Raw genomic sequence first — 24,823 nt, forward strand, 5'->3', positions numbered from 1 at the left:
GCTTATAAAATTCACGAACAAAATGTAAGCAGCATTTTATTTTTTCAAATTATGTTATGTGAATAGTGTCGTGTAACAAATATAAAGAAGGAGTTATCCTAACCTGGCTGCAAAGTAAGTACGTTTTCTATTCATATTTACTTTAACAAAGCCTTTAAACAACTGTTGTTGCTTGGAACAAAGGTATGATCTGGTGGAAACTAGCAAGGTAGAACTGTTTTTCTTTGGACACTGATAAAGCGATAGGAGATCATTGCTTTATGCGTGGATTATGTAATCATGAGATAGTAAATTGTTTATAATAGAGCAATGGACATCTAAAATATATTACTGAAAATGTATTCACATCAAAAGGATATTAGGTTCTCACTCCCCAGATAGCCGATTAGTTGCTGTAGTGAGTCGAAGCGGGAAAGAGTTGGAACGCAGCCCAACAAGATCAGTTTGTGCTTTGCTCGTGTGAGGGCCACATTCAGCCGCCTCCAATCCTTCAGAAGATCACCAAGCTGTACATACAGAAAACAAAATCAGATTCCCATTCAGAGCTTTCAATGTTTATTCTGCTTGTAAGGACAATCTTTATACAGCCCCACCTCTAGCTTCTTCCAATGCACACAACTTACACCCTACAAACCGTAACAGCAGTACAACATCTCATGAAAGGGAAAATCAAAACCTAAAAAGGGTCAGTCCAACAAAGACTTGGGTTTGTTACTTTGAGTGGACAGATTTAAAATAAATAAATTACAAGTGACCAAGTTTTAAATGCATTCATGTAGATCCCCTCGGATCCTAGACCCAGACTGTAAATTGGAAGCTCAACTTCCTATTCTCTCATGGTGCTATTAATTCCAATGTCAGAACCTCTATTGTCCAATGAAGCTCTGGCATTTGACAGCAAAAAGACAACGGCCTGGATTAATCTTAACTTGGACAGAACTAAAAGCCATACAAACAGAATGGACCGAAGTATCAGAGCTTGGCCTGATAAGACAATCACACAACCCGGTACTTATCTACGGTGTTAACCCCCTTTTAGCTCAGATCTAGGATTCATTATCACACTGCTATGAAATTATAAATTTGGTCTTTTTAAGACACCAGCTTTGCAAAGGGAGCAAGCAATGCTTGTTGGGTCTCCAACTAAATTAATTTCAGTAAAGTTTTAAACACCAGGAAAGTGGTACTCGGAGACAAATTTAGTTTAATTACAAATATATAAACCTGTATCTGGCAAAATACTTAATCAGACTGTTGGTTGCTGGTGGCGCATTTATCAAAGTTTTTTTTTTTTTTTTTTATTATTTCTTTAGGCCACTGGATATGAAAGTATCATGTGAGTTCTGACAGAGTAAAAAGATAAGCCTTGATCAACTATCTGCCTACTACTATCAGTAAACCAGGGAGAATAGGAATGAAACTTGCCTTTCCATCAGTATTGCTTCTGACAAATGAAACAATGATCACACTTTTATCTCTGCCCTGGTACTTGTCTACAGTGTTAACCTCCACAGAGCTGGAGGACAGCTTGGCAAAATAAGTGGAGATGACGTTTAACTGATGGCGATAGGGAGCAATAATCCCAATGTCCGATGGTTTACAGCCAGCCTAAAATAAGAAAAAACAAACAAAAGGTAAACAAGCAACACAACTACTTAGCATTAAGGTCCAACACCAGGCTTGTTTTAGGACAGAGAAAAGAGCCTTTTATTGCCATGTCCTTTTTGAGATTATTCCTAAATCAAGTAAAGATGGGAATTGATGAGAAATCTCTCAATTGAGGGCAAAGACTAAATAAAAAAAAAAAAAAACATACATTTTTAGTAGACGGAAAGGTTGAGCTCTACTAAAACTGCAGTGCAAAATCTGGTGCAGCTCTGCAAAGAAACCAATCAGCATCCAGGTTTCATCGTCAAAGCTTAATTGAACAAGCTGAAGTTAGAAGCTGCGTGGCTACCGGGCACAACTGCACCAGATTCTGAGTGCTCCAGTTTTAGTAAATCTGCCTGGAAGGATCAGAACTTCTAAATAGTTTCACTTTTAATTTTGTGTCTTCTAGGCATTACAGGGAATCAGGCGAAGTCCCCCCAATGAGACACAGACAGAAATAGAAACCCATCAAAAATCCCATCTTCTCTCATCTAATATATAAAAACACATTTTGCTGGAGTTAAAGTGGTAAGTTTCTGTTTTGCCTCTAGCAGAATGTAACTAGCTGTAAAACAAATGTTTATCCCTTCTGAAAGAGTTCCAAGCTATGTCCCTCACTGCTGCGCTTCACCATAACTTCAGATCAAGGAGTGCACTCTGTGCAAAGGGCTAGAGCTTGTGCAATGGAACTACATGTCACATGATTCCTTGCGCACTTGTCACAATGCATTCAGCACCTGAAAATAGATGTGTTAGGCCTAAATGCCCCCATTATTCACTGCGCACCAGCCACAAGGAGCATTTGCATCCCAAGGATGATGATACCTGAGCACAAAGCAGCACACAAAGATAAAAAGCAGGCCAGGAGAGAGCACATCAGGGTGGCTACAATCAGCCTCCAGGGAGACTCTACAAGGCAACAGTTATCCTACAGGTAGAAATGAATTACACTGAACCTGCAAAAGCTCATTATGCTGCACACAAATACAGAACTTAAAAAAAAAGCATTAAAAAAGGAGACGTATGGCCAAAGCCATTTTGGTTGTACTGCTTCTCCGGATCACAGGGGTGCACTTTGTTCTACACTCCTGTGACACGGTTTAAGCCGACAGCGGTTTAAAGTCCACTGTTGGCTTATGCCACTCAGCCAGGCCAGGCGCTGGATCAATCCAGGATTTTACAGCCGGGATCCACCCTGATGCCTGGACCGGAAGTTGGCTCAGCCTCTCAGTGAGACGCTGGGAGACGGAGCCAGCCGCTCCTACCCCCTCAACAGCCCAGCTCTCCAGTGAGTCACCGGTCTCTGCTTTTTTTTTTTCCTGTGGATAACAGCTTAACATAACTACAAAAACACAAGTTAAAAAATGTATAACCATATCTAAAAAGGTATCCGATCTTCTAAAAAAAAGGCAGGTAATGGAAATATGAAAATTTACAAATTGAAAAAAAAAAAAGTATCTATCATTTAGGGCTGCTAGCCAGCAGTAGTAATACAATTAACACAGAACACCCCAATAGTGAGGGGCGAGGCTTCCACACTATAAAAAGGAGTTCATCCAAGAGCACCATTTTTATTGAAATGCTTCTAAAGTGTAGCTCCCATTCTGATGTCCAAAATGAATACAATACATTACAGTGTCCAACCTGAAAGTGATCATCTATTAAGGTTAGTCCAGGCTGCAGAGCTTTGTATAAGACCATAACTAGAACCGATAAACACTGAATGCAACTAGCAAGGCAAAAGCTGCCTCTATCATTGTGACATGGAAAATACATAAAAACAACCTTTTGGTAACCAATAAATCAGCATCAACATGGTTACCAGGATTACATACCTTTCCAAAAAGAAATGCCAGGTAGGCTACCAGCTTAGCTTCAATCCAGTTACTGACACCACATTTCTCTTCTGTCTCTGGAGCTGGGATCTAGAAAAACAAAATACCGCCATGCCTTTGTGTTTTTTACTTGTCTCCTGTTCCACACATACACAGGGATGACGGACTAATAATGTAGCAGTCAGACTAGCAATGAAACTGGATACAAATATCTATATGTAACCTTGATCTACAGGAGGCTGAGTATTTGTTTTAGCAAATAAAATGCTATCCCCATTGTGTGCGAAAGGCAGGAACAAATTCAAAAAGCATTAAAGTACCAATTAATTTATTTTAAACAAACCAATAACATAAAAATATACTATCCTCTGTAGTCATTTTTGAAAAAGCTTCTGAAATATTTTATCTTGTAGAAATAGAAGTTCTAGGCTCCTGCTGCTGTCTGTCAGTCATATAATCATATGGGGGGAACAGTAATCACCTGACCACTGCTGAAGATACTTAGGGCACACCTTTGTAAAGCCAGCCAATCAGAATTTCTGCCTGAACTGAATATTTGCCTTAGCAGAGACGTGACCAGAACTCCAACCCTAATTCACATGACAAAACCAATGGAAGAAACAGGATAGGGATACAACTACAGTGTAAATCCACCTCAACATATGCAAAAGCCCCTCTAACATTTAGGTATTTGGTAATGATTAAGCACACATATTAGTGTGTGAAACACGTCTACCTTGCCATTTTTTGCCACATTGGGATGTCCAATAAATCTGGATTTTGACCACATCTGAGTGCAGCCATTTCTTTTCATTATTGACTGTCCACGGAGGCGAGCCGGGGCGAGCACCGCTGTTGGTCATCAAGCTTCCCATTACCTTGAGCAGTGTATCTCTTTCCTTTGTAACATTTAAAGGAAACTGGTTTGGAAAGAAAGAAGTGGCCTCCTCTGACCATTCTGAAAATGCTAGTTGCCTGACTGTCAAACTGACTATTTGGCTTACATCCTTTCAATGACTTTGAACAAGCAGGCATACATTCTGTTTTTACTTAAAGCATACTAGTTAGTGTTGGCTCAATTACACAAATCAGCATGACAGGCAGGCAGCTAGTTTTCTTTTTTCTTTGGAAAACCCTTCCCTCCTGGCAGATAACATGTAACCACGAGATTAGAAACCAAAATCCAGAAAAATGAAATGGCTGTTGAGTACTGCAGGTGGTAATAAAAGCTTGTCTTTATCGTTTGGTCTTCCCCTGCTGGACATAGAAACTAGCTTTTACAATTGTTTTACAATCATGTGACTTCTCTCCTCCCCCCCCCCCTTCCCATTTCCTTTTCACATACTCCTCCCTCCCAACCACACACCCACTTAGTTGTGGATGGACGGTCTGGTCTACCCACTACTCTGTTGCCTAGAGACAATTTCACCTCTTCCTTCGCCTTCCCCCAAAGACCTTCCTTCAAAACCCCTTTTCCTCAATGTTCCCTTTCAGCTACAGCCACTTGGTGAAGAGGGTTACTAACTACTCCACACCACTTTGCTTTCCTTTAGCCCTCCTTTGAAAACATTTGCCATACAAAAACATTGCATCTGTAACGCTCAAATTCTTTACAGCAAATTGAATCACAGGCTATCGCCTTAACTGCTGTGATAACTTCTATTTCCAGGACATATAAGATGAATACCACTGTGGATCCAAAAAAACTACCTTTTCAGCCTATTTATTGGTGATACTGAATACTCCACTTGCTTGACACATGCTGTATCTAACTTTGGATGCACCTCAGCTTATATAATGTTTAACCACTTAAGCCCCGGAAGATTTTACCCCCTTCCTGACCAGGCCCTATTTTGCGATTCGGCACTGCGTGACTTTAACGGACAATTGCGTGGTCGTGCGATGCTGTACCTAAACAAAATTTACGTCCTTTTTTTTTTTACACAAACAGAGCTTTCTTTTGGTGGTATTTGATCACCTGTGTGATTATTACTTTTTGCGCTATAAACAAAAAAAAAGCGTAAATTTTGAAAAAATAACAATATTTTTCACATTTTTTATATGAAATTCCCCCCCCCCCCCCAAAAAAAATGTAAAAAAAAAAAAACAGAATTTTTGTAAAATCTTACCTGTAAAAATTCCTTTCTCTGAGTCCTCCGACAGTCGCCGCCTCCTCTAAGTCATCACAATTGGGTATTGTCCACCTATCCGTAGGAATAGCTAGGCATATAGACTTAGTCAAAAGACAAAAGGCATTAGCATGTACACACCCACGGGGGCTGTCCCATCTGGTCAATACCCCCCCTGCATCACCACTCCCAACTCAGTTTGGTAGCATAGCAGTAGGTAATAAGAACCCCAAAAGAGGGGCGGGGGCGGCGACTGTCGGAGGACTCAGAGAAAGGAATTTTACAGGTAAGATTTTACAAAAATTCCGTTTTCTCTTACGTCCTCCGACAGTCGCCGCCTCCTCTAAGTCATCACAATTGGGATGTCCCAAAGCAGTATAGACATGAGGGGTGGGAGACGCAACCGTAGAAAAGGCAACGCAGTACCCACATCAGGGAAAAGAATCTTACACGCACTGTAAGAACCAACTGGGCAACAACAAAACAATGCTCAACAGGAGCAACAGCCCAGGAAAGCAAATGCCAACAGCCAGGGACCCAGGAAAAAAAACCAAGGGTCCATCATGGCACAGCCGCACTGAGAACTTTGCGGCCAAAGGAAGCATCAGCTGATGCCAGAACGTCTACTTTGTAGAACTTGGAAAAAGTGTGCACCGACGACCAAGTCGCTGCCTTGCACATCTGGGCCACCGAGGCCCGATGCCAATAGGCCCAGGAAGTACTCAAAGACCTGGTAGAGTGCGCCTTAACAGGGAAGGGCGGAACCCGTCCCTTTAAGGCGTAAGCCTGCTCAATGGTCTGTCTGATCCATTTGGCAATAGTTGCTGCGGACGCAGCCATGCCCTTCCGAGGTCACTCAGGAAGGACAAAGAGGGAATCCGTCTTCCGAAAGGATTCCGTAGACTTCAGGTAAACCCTGATCGCCCTAACAACATCCAAGGAATGCAAGGCAATCTCCTTCGGATGTTTAGGCTTCGTACAAAGTGAAGGCAGGACAATGTCCTCATTAAGGTGATAATCAGAGATCTCCTTGGGAAGGAAGGATGGGGGTGGTCGCAAAACCGCCTTAACCCTGTGAATTATCAAGTAAGGGGAACGGCAAGACAACGCCGCCAGTTCCGATACTCTACGAGCCGAAGTGATCGCCACAAGAAAAGCAACCTTTTTCGACAGCAGAGACAACGATATCTCCCTGATATTCTCGAAGGGAGCACGCTGCAAAGCGGACAGGACCAAATTCAAGTCCCATGGAGGTAAAGGCTCCTTTCTAGGAGGAGCCAAATGTCGCACACCTTGAATGAAGGTGCGCACCAAAGAATGAGACGCCACAGGGCGTTGGAAAAGGACCACCAGTGCTGACACCTGGCCCTTTATTGTGGCCAGCGCCAGGCGCTGATCCACTCCAGACTGGAGGAAAGCCAAGATCCTCGACCGAGTAAGAAAGAGGGGAAAACCCCCTGGACTCACACCAGGTGAAGTAGGCCTTCCAGGTACGGTAATAGATCTTACCAGAGGAAGATTTCCTAGCCTTGATCAGGGTAGGAATAACCTCAGGAGATAGACCCTTGTCCTTCAAGACCTGGGTCTCAACAGCCAAGCCGTTAAAGCCAGCGACCGTAAAGCAGGGTGGAAGATTGGACCTTGAGACAGAAGATCTTCCCGCAGAGGCAGGCGCCACTGCCATGTGAACAACGTTGGCGTACCAGGACCGGCGAGGCCAGTCCGGTGCCACCAGAACCACCATGTGCGGTTCCGAGGCCAATCTGCGAAGGAACCGGGACAGTAACTGAATCGGAGGAAAGGCGTAGATCAGACGATACTGATGCCAAGGGGCCACCAACGCATCCGAGGCGTCCGCCAACGGATCGCGCGTTCTTGCCACAAAGCTTTCCACCTTTCGGTTTAGCCGAGATGCGAACAGATCCACATCTGGGGATCCCCACTTCGCACACAGCATCTGAAAGACTTCCGGGTGCAGGGACCATTCCCCCTGATCCAGGGTCTGGCGGCTCAGATAGTCGGCCTGCCAATTGTCCACACCCGGAATGTGAACTGCCGAGATCGCCGGGACATGAGCCTCGGCCCAAGACAGAATGTCGGTCACCTCCCGGGCCGCTCGAGCACTCCTGGTGCCCCCTTGGTGGTTGATGTAGGCCACCGCGGTAGCATTGTCCGTCTGTACACGAACAGGCAGGCCCAGGAGACGGTCCGACCACTGGAAGAGACAGTTTTATTGCTCTTAGTTCCAGCACATTTAATCGGGAGGGAGGATTCCTCCTCCGACCAAGTGCCCTGGGCAGACAGGGTGCCCAGGACTCCACCCCAGCTTGACAGGCTGGCGTCCGTGATAACCACCGTCCACCCTAACGGACGGAAGGACTTGCCTTCCGCCACCGCCGGGGACTGGATCCACCACAGAAGAGCCAATCTGGTCTGGCGACTCAAGGACACCTCCAGATCCAAGGACTGAGGAAGTCTGTCCCACCTGGCCAGGATCTCCGTCTGGAGAGCCCGCGTGTGGAACTGGGCAAAGGGAATCGCCTCGAAGGCCGACACCATCAACCCCAGGCCCCGCATGCAGGTCCTGAGTGACGAGGACGGATTGTCCCTGAGGGACCTGAGTTCGTCCCGCAAAGTCCGGAGCTTGTCCTCCGGCAAGAACACCTTTGCCTGAGCAGAGTCCAGAACCATTCCCAGATAGGGAAGGCGAAGCGACGGAGACAACGCTGATTTCCGAACGTTGATGGTCCATCCGAACTCCTGAAGCGTCTGTACCGTAATGGACAGGTCGCGCACAAGGTCCTGGCTGGCCCTCGATCTCAGAAGCAGATCGTCCAGGTACCCCAGGACCGCAATGCCCTGGGCCCGTAGCAGGCCCAGAACCGGTGCCAACACCTTGGTGAAGACCCTTGGAGCCGAAGCGAGACCGAAAGGTAACGCCACAAACTGGTAGTGGTCCTCTGCGATAGCAAACCGAAGGTACCGCTGATGACCCTCGAAAATGGGGATGTGCAGATACGCATCCTTCAGATCTATCAAAGCCAGGAATTCTCCCGGACTCAAGGAGGCCACAACCGAACGGAGAGACTCCATTCAAAACTTTCGAACACGCACGAAGCGGTTCAGCGCTTTTAGGTCCAGAATAGGACGCACTTTGCCCTCCTTCCTGGGCACAGTGAACAGATTTGAATAAAACCCCCGAAACCTGTCCCGGTGAGGCACCGGTACAATCACTCCCTGAGCAAGCAGGTCCTGCACCGCCTGATGCAAATCCTGCAGACGTCCCGGAAGCAGATGAAGATTGGAGGGAAAGAATCTGTCTGCCAGTCTGGAAAGGAATTCGATCTTGTAACCTGATCAAACGATTTCCTGGACCCACCTGCCCGATACCCGGAGCAGCCAAGGTTGAAGGAAACCGCACAAACGTCCCCCCACCCCTAAAATGGGTGAGGGCTCCCCTTCAGGCAGAGGCGGATTGCCCGCCGAGCCGGCGTTGCCGGTCTTCTGCTTACCCGCCCAGGGCTTCTTCTGGTTGCCTTGGGCCTTGAAGGGCTTGCCCTTGGACTGGTTCCGAAAGGCACGAAAGGACCCCTGAGTGGATCTAGGCGCAGAACCCCGCTTGCCTCGGAAGGACTTGTTCTTCGGGTTCTGGGGTAGCATAGTGCTCTTGCCCCCCGTGACGCCTTTCACCAGGGTATCCAAAGCCTCGCCAAAAAGGCGAGAGCCAGCATAGGGAAAATCAGCAACTGTTTTCCGTGAGGACTGGTCGGCCGACCAGCTCTTCAGCCATATCAGTCGCCGGTTAAGCACCGCGACACTCGAGGCGCGAGCCACCAAGGGGGCCTCATTTAAGGCTGCATCACACAAATACATGACTCCTTGGTGGATCTGGTCCACCATTTCCAGTCGGGCAGGCGGCACGTCGTCAGACACTAGGTTGTTTCTAAACACCCTGATCCAATCAGCCACCGCCTGAGCCACCATAACGGACGCGAAAACGGGTTTGAGCAACGAACCCGCCACTGTATAAAAAACCGGAGTATCCTCAGTAGGAACCAAGGTAGCCTTGTTCAGTACAGCCACAGTGTGATCTACCTGTGGAGGCACACACCATGGCGATTCCGTAGCCGGCGCAAAAGGATAAAGCAATTTGAACCGACTAGGCACCACGAATGGACGTTTCAACGTGCGCCACATTTCATTGACAGTGTAATGAAATTCAGCTGGGCAGGGAAAAACCTGCGCAGACTTGCGTGTCCTGTGCGTCCCAAAGGAGGACACCACGCCCGGAGGATTGGGCTCATCCACCAAATGAAAGGTTTCTTTTACAGAAACAATCAACTCATCCATGGTCGCCCGTTCTTCAGGTGACCCTGGGGAGGATGTGTCAACACCCTCCACCTCAGCCTCTCCCTCAGACCCCGGAGGGTCTGAGGATGAGCGGGACCCTGAAAAGGGCACGCTCGCAGCAGCAGCAGCCATATCCCCATCTGAATCAGAAGAGAGAGACAGCCTGGGCCGTTTTCTCGCAGCCCGTTCAGACATCAGCATTTCCATATTTGCCACTAAAGTCGCAACTACAGCAGCTAAATCAGGTCGCAGCGGAGCAACAGGAGAACTGGGTTCCCCCACCAAAGCTGGAGGAAACTTGCTTTCCTGAGAATCCATGGCTCAAGAAAAAATTACAGTGCAAAAAATGATGTACTGTCCCCTTAAATAGCGCTGCGGAATGCGCAGCCCACCGCTACTGTCACAGATATGAAGACCCCCAAAAGGAGAAAGAAACTGAGCCAGAAGCAGTATACAGAAGACGACAGAGAGATGCAGTGCAGAGCCCGCAGATCGTTGCTACCTGTGTCCTGTGCTGCCTGAGAGGAAAAGGAAATGCTGCTGGAAGGGGCTGGCTATAAGCCAGACCTAAGGGAAAATGGCTGCCCATAGGAAATGCATTGAGGCTTCACCAAGATGGCCGCCGACATGCGGCCGACCCAATCGTTCTACAGCCCACAAAATGGCGGCGGAGGGCGCCAAAAACTCGCCCCAGAGGGGCCATATCCATGTGCAGTAAAAAAACATGGCGGACCGCGCGAACGTACCCCCGCAGCGGTCGCCGCACAACACGCACGTCTGCACCCCCAACATGCACCTAAGGTGACACAGGGACCCCCAGTAAAAAACATACAATATGCACAAAACGAACCCCGCAGGGATCGCACAGGGAGTCACACAGGAACAGACATGGGGACACACAGCAACACAGACTGCCACCCCAAACAGAGGCCCCACACAGAAAAGTACTTACCTGTACCCGATGGCGTGGGGGAGCCTCTATGCACGGATAAACCTCTGTCCTCTGACAGGGAGTGCCGTGAGCCAGGGACATGAAGCTGCTGCAGCGCAGACGAGTCCTGTGAGGTAGCCACCTCACGGCTGCATCCCTGCAGCGAACAGGGATGGGTCGTTCTTAATGCCAGGGCGAACCATAGCTGAACGCTCGATGGCAGGCTGGGGGTCCATCTGACCCTCAGTGCCCTGGAGAACCAGGGCGGCCAGTCCGAATCCCAGCACCGCATGATCCATCTTCATCCGAAGAATAAACTAACACTAAAGCTGACAAAATAAACAGCTAGTAAAGTGAGAGAAAAAAACTGACATTTTTTAAAAGGAAAATCAAATAAAAGATATAGGAATAGGAAGATATAGGAAGGCTGAGACTGAAGCCCCAGCACAAGGGAGCCTGACTATTCCTGAAAGCTAGGCAAATAAAACTGAGTTGGGAGTGGTGATGCAGGGGGGGTATTGACCAGATGGGACAGCCCCCGTGGGTGTGTACATGCTAATGCCTTTTGACTAAGTCTATATGCCTAGCTATTCATACGGATAGGTGGACAATACCCAATTGTGATGACTTAGAGGAGGCGGCGACTGTCGGAGGACTCAGAGAAAGGAATTTTACAGGTAAGATTTTACAAAAATTCAGTTTTTTACATTTTTTTTTTGGGGGGGGGGGGGAGGGAATTTCATATAAAAAATGTGAAAAATATTGTTATTTTTTCAAAATTTACGCTCTTTTTTTGTTTATAGCGCAAAAAGTAATAATCACACAGGTGATCAAATACCACCAAAAGAAAGCTCTGTTTGTGTAAAAAAAAGGACGTAAATTTTGTTTAGGTACAGCGTCGCACGACCACGCAATTGTCCGTTAAAGTCACGCAGTGTCGAATCGCAAAATAGGGCCTGGTCAGGAAGGGGGTAAAATCTTCCGGGGCTTAAGTGGTTAAACATTATTTAAGCTGAGGTGCATCCAAAGTTAGATACAGCATGTGTCAAGCAAGTGGAGTATTCAGTATCACCAATAAATAGGCTGAAAAGGTAGTTTTTTTGGATCCACAGTGGTATTCATCTTATATGTCCTGGAAATAGAAGTTATCACAGCAGTTAAGAAAGCGGCGACTGTCGGAGGACGTAAGAGAAATCAAAATTTTAGGCCAATTTGTTTTCTGCTACATATGTGTTTAAAAAAAATCGCAATAAGCTTATTTTGATTGGTTTGCGTTTACTAACTAAGGGAAAAATTTGTCATTTTTTTTTTTTTTAACGAGTAATGGCGGCGATCTGCAATTTTTTTTTGCGGGAGTGCGACATTGCGGTGGACAGATCGGACCCTTGACTGACATTTTTGACACTTTTGGGAGTAACAGTGACATTACTACAGTAATCAGCGCTATACATATGCACTGTTACTGTAAAAATGACACTGGCAGGGAAGGGGTTAACTTTATTGGTGATCAAGGGGTTAAGTGTGTCCCTAGGGGCGTGCTTCTTACTGTAAAGAGGTGTGGCTAGTGATGTAACCACAGAGACATACGATCCTACATAGCAGGATCATATGATCTCTGCAGTTAGATCAGGGAGAATGACAGGCGGCTTTGTTTACATCAGCCGCCTGCCTTTCTCCCTCTCCACCGGGAGATCGCGAGTGGCCGCCGGTCACACACGAGTGGACATCGGGTGGGAGATCGCGAGTGGACATCGGGTCCGCCGGTCACACGCGCGGACATGTTAGGGAACGAGCGGGGGCAGGAGCGCGCCTCCGGCGGTGCGCGCTCACCCCCTAGGAGGCTCACAGGCTAGCGAGGTAGTACTACGTCACTTTGCCTGTGAGGGGCTGACTGCCGCAGTAAATATACTGTGGGCGGTCGGCAAGTGGTTAAATAGGAAAAAAAGAAGAATAAAAATGGCCCATTTTATAAACAAAATGCAAAATTCTCAGCTCAACAGATGCCGCTCAGTTCTTCCAGATTTTGAATTTACGCATTGGCTTATACAAAGCTGGTTAGCAGAGTTAAGCTGGGTACACACGTAAAGTTTTCATTCATTTAACCGCTTGCCGACTGCTCACAGTATATTTACTGCGGCAGTCAGCCCCTCACAGGCAGAGTGACATAGGTCTACGTCGCTCGCCTGTGAGGCTCTGGGGAGCGAGCGCGCGCTCCCGCGCGGTCACGGACCCCCCCCCCCCCCCCGCGCGTGTGACCAGCGGACCCGATGTCCGCCGGTCACTCGGCGATCGGCGGGTGAGAGGGAGAATGTCAGGCAGCTTGTGTAAACAAGCCACCTGTCATTCTCCTCGCTGTAAAGACACTGATCACACGGATCTAGTATGTAGATCCGTTGATCAGTGTCCTTACAGCTCAAGCCACAGCCAATCACAGTAGAAAGCATGCCCCTAGGGATACACACAGCCCCTCCCTCCCAAATAAAGTTAACCCCTTCACTACCAGTGTATTTTTACAGTAACAGTGCATATGTATAGCACTGATTACTGTAGAAATGTCACTGGTAACCCCAAAAGTGTCAAAAATGTCAGTCAAGGGTCCGATCTGTCCGCCGCAATGTCGCAGTACCGCAAAAAAAAAAAAAAAAAATCGCAGATCACCGCCATTACACGTTAAAAAAAAAAACAACAAAAATGACAAAAATCTTTCCCTTTGTTAGTAAACGCGATAACTTTTGCGCAAACCAATCAAAATACGCTTTTTGCGATTTTTTTTACCAAACATAGGTAGCATAAAACAAATTGGCCGAAAATGTTAAAAAATTGATTTTTACATTTTTTTTGGGGGAATTTCATATAAAAAATGTGAAAAAAATATTGTTATTTTTGCAAAATGTACGCTCTTTTTTTGTTTATAGCGCAAAAAAGTAAAAATCGCACGGGTGATCAAATACCACCAAAAGAAAGCTCTGTTTGTGGGAAAAAAAGGACGTCAAATTCGTTTAGGTACAGCGTCGCACGACCGCGCAATTGTCCGTTAAAGTCACGCAGTGCCGAATCGCAAAATACCCCCTGGTCGTTTAGCAGGAAAATCCTCCGGGGCTTAAGTGGTTAACAGCAGGCTGAACGAAAAAAAAAAACAAAAAAACTGAGGCTGGCGTACTTTCCCACTGAGCTACTGTATTCTGACAGGGGGACAACTACTGACTGCAAATGCTGATCAGATGCTGGTTTTCCAACATCCGCTTCTGTCAGACAGGGAGCTGTACACATGGTCTGAAAGTGGTCCTGTTCCTGCCGAATTTACCATTTTCCGTATGTGTGCCTTAAGAAAAGCTTACCTTCTCTGTATTCAGGAAGAAGACAGGATTACTGGGCTCCAGGACTTCTTTTAACCAGGCACTTTCAGGAGTCTCCCTGAATTCCAGCTCCAGCTTTAAAGACTTCAGCTGAGGTAGCTGGACTGTGGCTGTAGACACCCGTTCAGAAGCACACTCTAGACGTCCTTCATATACCAACTTATTGCTCAGGGACATTATTTTGCTGAAAAAAGCACTAGTCATTACTTTAATGAAACAAGCAAGTATGTGCTTCAATGTATGGCCAAAATAGTATCATAATCCCTACCTATTCATGCGATACTGCACAGTCAGGTGGACAACTGCATCTTGGTTCCTCTCCAATCTTTTGAACAAGCTTTCACTCATTCCTAGCTCTCTGCCAAAACAGATTTAGGCCTGTTATGCAATACAGACATTAGAGAGGAAGAATATGGAAGATTTACATCACTGCAAACTAAAAACACATGACCCCCTGGTCCAAACAATAAACAAACAAATAGAGACTAGAAGGTGGCCAATAATCATTTCTAATGTAATGGAATAGCATAATATTACCTGGCTTCTGCACTTTGGACAAGAGGGGGAAGTTGCTGATGATCCCCTACTAAAACAAATCTGTCAGCGAAGAACAAGGGGCCGAGGCAGATTGGCTGGCTGATCTGAGACGCTTCATCCACAATGCAGAAATCAAACCTCCGTCGAGTGAAGATTGGATGGTTGACTCCCATACACGTTGTCCCAACAACAGGCTAAATAAAAAAAATGCTTTTAAAACCTCATGAGTGCTTTAACATGTGTAGAAGTAGCAAATGTTCAAATGGATATTGTGCTGCCACGCAGCTTTAACTGTCTAGCAGTTGTTATTACAGGTTATGCTATGTTATTGGTATCTTCCTTGCACCCCTGCTGTTTCTGGCTAGATGGTTTCTCCCATCCTCCATTTCCTGCTGTAACTCCCATTTTGTGTAGTTGTTATGAGAAGACTGCAGAGTGTGGAAGCTGTGTAACTTCATTGGAAATTTATCTATGGAAAATCCTCTATGTTTATGCCTTTGCTAACTTGAAGCATAAAGAAGCATAGGAGAACACCTCTGGAGTCTTTATTCATTGAGTAAACTATCTGTTAAAGCCATCATTCAACCTGCTGCACACACTTACAGACTGGGGGTCTACAAGAAGGTCACAGGTACAATCGATGCTGAGACAGAACAGTAAATTTCCAGGAATATACAGCTTCAGAAAGTAAATTTCCATGGTAATATACAGCTTCAGAAAGTAAATTTCCAAGAAGTACTTGAAGTAAATTTCCAGAAGCATCCATCACAGGTATCTGCAGCTTCAGAAACGCGAGTACCACACTTGCCTGTGTGTCACCAGAAGCATTAATCTGCGTACGAAACCAGACACCTACTGAATGCTTCATTACTATTACAGCCTTCTGAGATGAGCTATCCAGTCTGAACTAGTTTTCAGCACTAGCCAACTATTGTAACAACAAATACCTCAGCCCAGCCTGCTTACTAACAGAAGTCACTACTTACAGAGCTGAGCTCTGGCAGATTTCTAACAAGACACCAAAACTACAGTACTTATTATGTCTGACAGAGATCTCACAGAGTTACCTGCATTTAGTCAAGATAAAGCAGACTCCTTACTTCATTCTGCTCGTCCTGTCAGAGCCCCTCATCCATCCTTGAAGGCAAGGGAGGTTTATGAAGCAAGTAAGGAAGAAACATCTAGTAACCTGACTGCATTATGGGAAGAGACTTTAAATTGTATAACAGCCACTAATGAAACTAGCAACAATTCTGAGCAATTGAACACTGCTCTCTCAAGGGTTAAGAAGGCATTTGAGAATTATAAAAGACTTTCTGAGAAGTACTATTCCCTATTGTCACATTCCAACATAGAGGAAGCTGCATTGGAATTAAAGGACTTTACTTCTAATGACCAGCAGAGGCATAGCACATATCTTGAAGCAAAGAAACAGATAGAAGGTAGATTGGCACAGCTACATGAAACTACATCCTGTAACTCTGCTTCTTCCTGACACTCAGGAAAATCTTCCAGGTCTGCCCGCTCATATCATAAATCTTCTTCTAAGTCATTGCGGTCCTGCTCTATAAAAGGTCAATACTGAGCGACCAAATTCTCAAAGCTCGCCAAAAGGTTGCAGTAGCCCAGGTTCAAGCCGCCTGCGCTGAAAAAGAAGCAGCCTTCAAGGCAGAAGCTAAATGCAAGGAGGCAGAAGCTAAATGCAAGGAAGCAGAAGCTAAACGCATTCAAGCAAGAATACAAGCAGAAACAGAGGCTCAGCTAGAAATTCTTCAGAAGTACAGAGAAAAGGAAGTAGCTTTAGCAGAGTTATCTGTCTTGGAACAAGCCCTATTGGAAGAAGAAGGTGCAGCTTGTACCAACTTGTCAAGACCCTGTTGAAAGGACCCTACAGTTTGTCTTAACTCAGAACCACGACAATACAGTCCCACCTACAGTTGGAGATTCTTCTCATAATCATCCAGCAAGTGGATCAGAAGGCAATGTGTCGCCAAAGCAAGCTGGTCAACTAGACACACCTACTAACAGAGACCCTCCACAACTACCGTACGTCACAAAATCAAGTGAATCAACCTACGCAGCTCATGTGCCACCACAACCCTATGTGCATAGAGATTACAAGGGCACAGCAGAAGACTACAGAATGAACTCTAAACCCCCTTTGATACAGCTCTCTTTAACTTCAAATGCTCAGAGACCTTCAGACGACAGACCCTTACCTAGATTAAACCCATCTGCAACACCTTTCTCTTTACCTACCAGCCAACATCAGATACCAACCATGGTCCAAGACAGCGCACCATCAGTAGACCCTGTGGCTATAAAAACTGAAAGCACTGACATTGCAGAGTTCAGCAAGTATATGATTCAACGAGAGTTGATTACAACTGGACTGTCTAGATTTGATGACCGCCCAGAGAACTACAGGAGTTGGAGATCTACATTTAAGGCGGTAACCAAGAACTTGGACATTGAACCTCAAGCAGAACTTGACTTACTAATAAAGTGGTTGGGGCATCAATCTTCAGAACAAGTAAAGAGACTTAAATCTGTATACATTTATAACTTTAAAGGAGGCCTTGATGCTGCCTGGGAACGTCTAGAACAAGACTATGGGAGCCCCGAAGTCATTGAATCTGCCTTATTCCAGAGACTAAACGACTTTCCTAAAATCTCTGTTAAGGACAATCATAAGCTTAGAGAGTTAGGTGACCTCCATGAACTTGAAATTGCTAAGTTAGATCCTAGTTTACCAGGTCTTAGCTATTTAGACACTGCTCAGGGCGTAAATCCTATTGTAGCAAAGCTGCCTAGTTATCTTCAGGGAAAGTGGACTAGTGTAGGATCAAAGTATAAGTATGAACATTATGTTTCCTTCCCTCCCTTTTCTTATTTCGCAGAGTTCGTGCGGAAGGTTGCAAGATCCAAGAATGACCCAAGCTTCTTCTATCCAGATACAACCACCATTCCTTTAACTACTTCAAGGGGTATTGCCACCAACAGTAAATTCAAGGATTTAAGGCATCCTATTGCCGTGAGTAAGACCGCGTTAGCATCCAACGTTTTAGCTACAGACATTAAAGCTAGCAATCTTAATCAACAGTGTCCTATTCATAATGCGCCACACTCTCTCTCCAAATGTCGTGCATTTAAGGACAAGCCTATTGAAGAACGCAAGTCATTTCTCAAAGAGCATAATATCCGTTTTAAGTGTTGTGCATCCTCCGATCATTTAGCTAGAGACTGTAAGATCGCCATCAGATGTTCTCTCTGCAACAGTGCCAAACATGTGGACGCTCTTCATTCAGACCTGTTCAAAAGGAAACCTTCACCCGGCAGCAACCTCAAGACTACATCAGATGATGGCGGGTAGAGAACTGAGCAATATGCCAACCCCGTAACCACAAGGTGTACAGAGGTATGTGGAGAAGGGCTTCATAGCAAGTCTTGTAGCAAGATATGTCTTGTAAGGGTTTTTCCTGAAGGATGTCCACAAAATTCCATAAAAATGTATGCCATACTCGATGATCAGAGCAATCGCTCATTGGCCAGTACAGAATTCTTTGACCTATTCAACATTCAAGGAGAGACCTAGTCCTATAATTTGCAGACATGTGCAGGAAAGGTCAATACTTCTGGAAGAAGAGCCCATGGCTTCATAGTTGCATCAGAATATGAGGACACAGAGTTTCCTCTTCCAACTCTAATCAAATGTGATCAGCTACCGAACAACAGAGAAGAAATCCCCACACCAGAGGATGCACGTCATCACCCTCATTTGAGCCACATTGCTAACTACATTCCACCACTTAACAAGGATGTTAAGATTTTGATTCTACTAGGGAAAGACATTCCTAGAATTCATAAAATGAGTTATGTAATGGTCCAGATGATGCTCCTCAGGCCCAGAAACTCGATCTTGGATGGGTGATAATAGGAGAAGTCTGCTTAGACCAATCTCACAAGCTCTTGGATGTAGCTTCCTACAAAACTAATGTTACCTGTCAATTGATGAAACATCCATCGCACTATTATATGAAGGAAAGACTTGATTTTAAAAACGAAGTTCCATATCAAGCACTTCAAAGTATTAACTGTAAGCTCACTTCTCAAAAGGACTTTGGTGATTCAGTGTACCAGACTACTTGTGATGACAACAAGATTGCCCCTTCAGTAGAAGACAAGGAGTTCATCAAGATTATGGATGAAGAGTTCTTCAAGGACAATTCCAACAGTTGGGTAGCTCCATTACCCTTCCGAGTACCACGGCTTACTCTCCCTAACAATCGAGAACAAGCTTTAACCAGATTTGCTGCACTTAAGAAAACTCTCCGTAACAAACCTGAGAAGCAAGAACACTTTCTAGCATTCATGCAGAAGATTTTAGTGCCAGCAGTTGTCCTCACACAAACCATTTGGTTTTCAGGACCCAAGTTTTTAATGGACCAGTCTTCTACAAACTCAGAAGAAAATATCGATTTCCACCTGGAGGATCCAGATACTGATCCGGAAATCCGGCCTGAAGTTGTAGCATTGAGTTCCAACATCTGCTCAAGAAGAAATTTGGAGGATGAAGATGACTCCACAGATATGCGGGATGGAGCTGATGAATGGATGCAGGCCAAGACTCTGGTTAAACCTCCGGACCAGCTGGAACTCAGCAAGGCTGAACTTAAGGAGGAATTCACTCGTATCCTGACTGCAAACAACCCTCATGCCCCCCAGAGCATTGTGAGGTACAGTTTTAAGGAACGGGCCTACAAACTCATTAGCATCGTGGACCAGCTGGCCGTACACTTCTCCCTGGATGGAAACATGTCACACAAAGACTGATGAAGCACGGCGACAGGGGGCGAAGTTGAGAGTCATTGAAGAGACTCAGACCAACGACTCCACAGAGCCGGGAGACAAAGATACAGATGGGAAGTCTGACGCTCAGGCTAGTGAAGAATGGACAGAAGGTGAGGAAATACCATCCAGGAACAAGGAGAGAAAACTGACCAACCAGTTCAATTATAGCGAGAGAGCGTCCCAGAGCATTAACAAACCTCTGTGACAGCGAGCTTCTCAGACAGAGCCACCTCCAAGGGCCACCTTCTCCGCCACTGCAAACCAGTGGAAATTCAACCCACCACACGCTTCACACATGGGCGGAGCATGGGAACGTATGATTGGGATGGCAAGGCGTATACTGGATTCTATGTTGCTTGATGTGAGTTCTTCACGTCTTACCCATGAAGTACTTACTACATTCCTTGCTGAGGTCGCAGCAATAATCAACTCAAGACCGTTGACCGCTGTATCCACAGACCCAGAATGTCCGATTGTTTTAACTCCAGCTGCATTATTGAGCCGGAAAATTGGACAGATCCCAGCGCCAAAGAGCATCTTTGATGAAAAGGACATATATAAACGTCAATGGAGATACGCTCAATGCCTTGCAGATTGTTTCTGGGACAGATGGAGGAAGGAATACCTCACACTTCTCCAAGGACGTAAAAAGTGGCATACCCAGAAGCCTAACTTAAAGGAAGGGTACCTGGTTCTTCTAAAAGACAAGCAAACTCACCGGATCCAGTGGCCAGTTGGAGTTATTACAAAGGCCATTGCTAGTGATGATGGAAAGGTCCGAAGTGTGGAAGTCAGGATTGTAAAGGACGGGAGCCCAAAAACCTTCCTGAGACCAGTCACTGAGACAGTCCTAATTATGTCTGCTTCCAAAAATTCTGATTCAGTGTTATGTGAAGGAGTCACTTAGATCTCTAGCATAGTTAGCTTAGAGGAGAGGGCTACATAGCATTCTACTGTATGCAATGTTAATTGTATGTTTATGGAAAATAATTGTCTAATGGTATCTCACGATACCAGGCGGGGAGTGTGCTGTCACGCAGCTTTAAGTGTCTAGCAGTTGTTATTACATGTTATGTTATGCTATGTTATTGGTATCTTCCTTGCACCCCTGTTTCTGGCTAGATGGTTTCTCCCATCCTCCATTTCCTGCTGTAACTCCCATTTTGTTTAGTTGTTATGAGGAGACTGCAGAGTGTGGAAGCTGTGTAACTTCATTGGAAATTTATCTATGGAAAAGCCTCTATGTTTATGCCTTTGCTAACTTGAAGCATAAAGAAGCATTGGAGAACACCTCTGGAGTCTTTATTCATTGAGTAAACTATCTGTTAAAGCCATCATTCAACCTGCTGCACACACTTACAGACTGGGGGTCTACAAGAAGGTCACAGGTACAATCGATGCTGAGACAGAACAGATATTATAAAAAGTGTGGTTTGACAGTAAGCCCATGGTACATACGAGAAGATTTTTGAAACTCTGTACTGTCCAACATACCTGGCTGTTATAGAGTTCTTCTAACCCACTTAATGTCTTTATTGACTTGGCTTTGAGGATTTCTTCTTCTCCATACTTCTGAATCTCTGGATGGATCTTCTGGGTTCGTCCCAAGCGCAGAAATCCTACCTGGAATTTTTTCAGCTTCAACAGAATATTGTCTACTGCAGAGTGTGTGTAACTGGTCAGCAACACACTGAATCCACAGGCATAGAGAATTCTTACCTGAAATAAAATACAATTTTATATTGCACCCAGAACGCATTACCATTAAATGTAACCAATAGTGTGCTTTCTTTCTATACTAAATGGAAAGCATACTATTTATGAGCACACATATTTAGCACATTTTGCAGTGTTCACCTTAATGTTTGTTGTGAATTGCACATTTATAAATGTTCGCTTTTACAATCCCAAAAAAGTTTGGATGCTGTCTAAAAACTGGATTTTTGTAAGAACTTACTGTAAAATCCTTTTCTCTAAAGTTCATTGACATTGACGCAGCGCCATCTATTCAGAGAACATAGGGTTATGCTCCTCCCACTAGGAATAGGCACTAGGCTGGAAAAAAGTTTAACCACACCTATGGGGCTGTCCCTGCAGGCATAACCCCTCACACTCTGATATCAGCAAGCAGTTTAGTTGCAAGCAGTGTTTAGAAAAGAAAAAAAACCTATTCACTCAGAAGTAGAGGGGTGGGTGCTGAGTGTCGAACTTTAGAGAAAAGGAATTTATGGTAAGTTCTTACAAAAATCCAGTTTTCTCTATCGTTCGACAGACGCAGCTCCATCTATTCAGATATCATAGGGATGTCCCAAAACAGTATATTCATGAGGGGTGGGAAGGCAATGCAAAAAAGAACCTAACTCCCCAAAGGCTAAACTTAGCCAACCAGGTAACATGGAGCTCAACCAGGAACATAAATACACCCTCAAAGAGAAACAAAAAAAGATTCTGTGGCCCATAGAGTTGAATGGAAACCGCATAGGTGTTCAAATCCAGTGCCTTTTGTAAGACTTTGTACTGAGGGAGGGAGGGGAGAGAGAGAGAGACACAAACACAGGGTCATAAATTAAAACCGCAGCTGCATTCAAATTGTATTGCAAATGCATTAGACTTGCAGATGAATGCACATGAGGTCACACTGCCTGTGATCCTTTAAAATCGCACTACAATATCCATTAAAATCATATCTCATCAGTGTAAACCTAGCCTTAAGGCAGACCTGCATTATTTTGATTCTTACCAGAGTACAGATGGTTGTAGTTTTCCCTGTACCGGGCATGCCAACAATAAGTGTGTAGTCTTTTGACAGCAGGACTCGTTTCATTGCTTGCTTTTGCGGCTTGTTAAGACCTAGAACGGATAGAATTTACACAGTTAGTGAAAGATTGCTACGCTTTCTTTGGGAAAGAATATATGGTTTTCATACATGCATACATATCACAGAAAACTTAGACAATTTTTACAAGCAGAGTTCTCACTGCACAGATGACAGCAGGTTAAACCATAAAGAATATTTTAGAATGTAAGAGATGGAGAGAGTTTAACCATCAAAGTGATTTCTCATGTCTGAGTATCTCCTGTGGGGAGATACGTGTGCACAAGGGCTGTGGAAGCACCCCAATGTGGTGAGAATATTGAAGACTTCAAAATGAGTGGCTAGATTTAGGAGTCTCCAAAGAGCCAATGGGTGGAGTCAGACTACCAGAATCCACCTATAACCCAATGACACTTATGAATGGAATGACCCTTTAGGGAAATAACTGTGGCTTATATTTGAATACAAAGGGATGAAATAGAATTTTAATTGTATTTAGAAGTTGCCAAAAATCTCTTTTATAGTATAGTCCACAACATAAATCCTTACCCTTTAAAATGTTGGCTACCGTGTCTTTGGCATCATGGGGCAGAACTGAGCTTAGAAACTGAACAAAGTGAGGCTTTCTAAAGTCAATGATCAAATCTCTGAGTTTCTCACTGCAGGACAGGAAAACAAATAATTTTTACTTTCATTGACAGATATAAGAGAAGACTCAGAAGCAGCATAACACTGACACATTTAACATTTATTTAAAGCTGTATTGCATTGCCCTGAGTATATACGGGGGGGGGGGGGGAATTCATAAGATTTCACTTAAAACCTGAATGTTATTTCTGATTTTAAATAGGTAAACTGGTGTGTGGCTGGTATCATGTGCTATACAAGACCCAAACCAAAGCTAAAGGAAAAAGCAGTTCCCATTTAAAAAATTACCCATATAATGGATGGTCAGAATTGAACTGTGGGAAACCACAGAAAATTGAATTTTTGTAAAATCTTACCGTAAAATTCCTTTCTCTGAGTCCTCTGACAGTCGCCACCCACTCATTCAGTCTTCACCAATGGGTATTGCGCTTCCTTTTTGGCCAGCTTCTGTCGATGGTGCATGACCGAAAAAGGTCTGCCTATCGGCTCACTCAGCCAATGGCTGAGAACGCTGACTGGAGTGTTCTGGGGGCTACACAAGTGAAGCTAGTGCCTGCAGTCACCAATGCTTTCTCCTCGGGTACCCAATGCTGACAGGCACAGCAGTGCAAAAGGGCTACCTAAATGCTCAGGGTTCTAGGTTCATGCCCCTGTGATGGAAGCCCAGGAGCCCACCCCCCCCCCCCCCCTGCATCCTACAGGCTTGAAAGAAGGCCTGATGCCAGTCCCCGTCCCTATCAGGAGTGGTGTCCATGCGTCGCTGGCCAAAGAGTTTCAGTGCTAAATGTGGAACCGGAGAGTAGGGGAAAACAACCATAGTGTAGTAAATAGAAAAATGAAACCTTTATTAAAAAAATGTAGTGCACTCACAAGTGGAAGAAGTTACAGGGGTCACTAAAAGATATGGGCAGTCGAAAGGGAGACCAGCCTAAGGGAGCTGAGCCTGGGGATTCCAGACTGCCCCAGGTCCGGATTGGCCAATCGGGAGAACCGGGAGGATTCCCGGTGGGCCGGTCGGGTTGAGGGCCGGTGTCTTGATCTGCAAATATGCTTGAGAATATGCTTCCTGCGTTCCAGCAGCCGAGGAGCGGGCCGATGACGTCATCCGGCGGGATCAGATTGGCTGCTGGTTTCTGCATAGGTGTGATTGGTCCAGCCCAGGAGCCGCTGATTCTCATTGGCCGATTCTCATTTCCAGCAGCCGAGGCGTGGGCCGATGATGTCATCCGGAGGGATCTGATTGGCTGCTGGTTTCTGCATAGCCATGATTGGTCCAGGAGCCGCTGATTCTCATTGGCCGGCGGAAGGCGCTCTTTTTTAAAGCCTTGAACTTGATGAAGTCTGGAATCATCTGGCACTCTGCGCCACCCCTATGGTAAGTTTTATGGAGTTTTTTTTATTTGGATGAGCCTTAGGTTTTGGGTCTCCTTTCTATCCAGCACTGCTGGATAGGAGGGGATGGGTCAGCTGCATATAGATGAATTGATCTGCTGCAGGAGGAATATGGAAAGATCAATTCCTTTATATTCAGCTGCCCCACCGCCCCTCCTATCCAACTTCTTTTGCTGACCCCCCAGTGCTCTTAAAGTGGAGTTCCACCCATTTAAATAAGTTGTATGTAATCCCCATAAAAATACTTTTAGCAATGGAAACTATTTTATTTTTTTTCTGCAAGGAAATACCTTTTTATCTTCTTTATTGATCCTCACTTCTGGGTCCGG

At 45.2% G+C, this 24,823-nt stretch overlaps 1 protein-coding gene across 1 annotated transcript in view; it reads right to left on the bottom strand.

Moving 5' to 3' along the window:
- Window positions 1-347: 347 nt before the first annotated feature.
- DNA2 (DNA replication helicase/nuclease 2) overlaps window positions 348-24,823 on the bottom strand; it is a gene marked incomplete at its 3' end in the record, with an annotated part of 82,032 nt that continues 57,556 nt past the window's right edge. Inside the window, exons 12-20 of the mRNA XM_082269275.1 lie at window positions 23,004-23,113; window positions 22,380-22,489; window positions 21,134-21,358; window positions 14,789-14,982; window positions 14,520-14,609; window positions 14,234-14,435; window positions 3,486-3,575; window positions 1,426-1,608; window positions 348-506 (exon numbers count right to left, since the gene is read on the bottom strand). Coding sequence (XP_082125401.1) covers window positions 348-506; window positions 1,426-1,608; window positions 3,486-3,575; window positions 14,234-14,435; window positions 14,520-14,609; window positions 14,789-14,982; window positions 21,134-21,358; window positions 22,380-22,489; window positions 23,004-23,113 — 1,363 coding nt within the window. The remainder of the gene's footprint in view (window positions 507-1,425; window positions 1,609-3,485; window positions 3,576-14,233; window positions 14,436-14,519; window positions 14,610-14,788; window positions 14,983-21,133; window positions 21,359-22,379; window positions 22,490-23,003; window positions 23,114-24,823) is intronic.

The sequence above is a fragment of the Pelophylax lessonae genome, assembly GCF_965119305.1.
Source record: "Pelophylax lessonae genome assembly, chromosome: 9".
In the NCBI taxonomy this organism is placed as follows: Eukaryota; Metazoa; Chordata; class Amphibia; order Anura; family Ranidae; genus Pelophylax; species Pelophylax lessonae.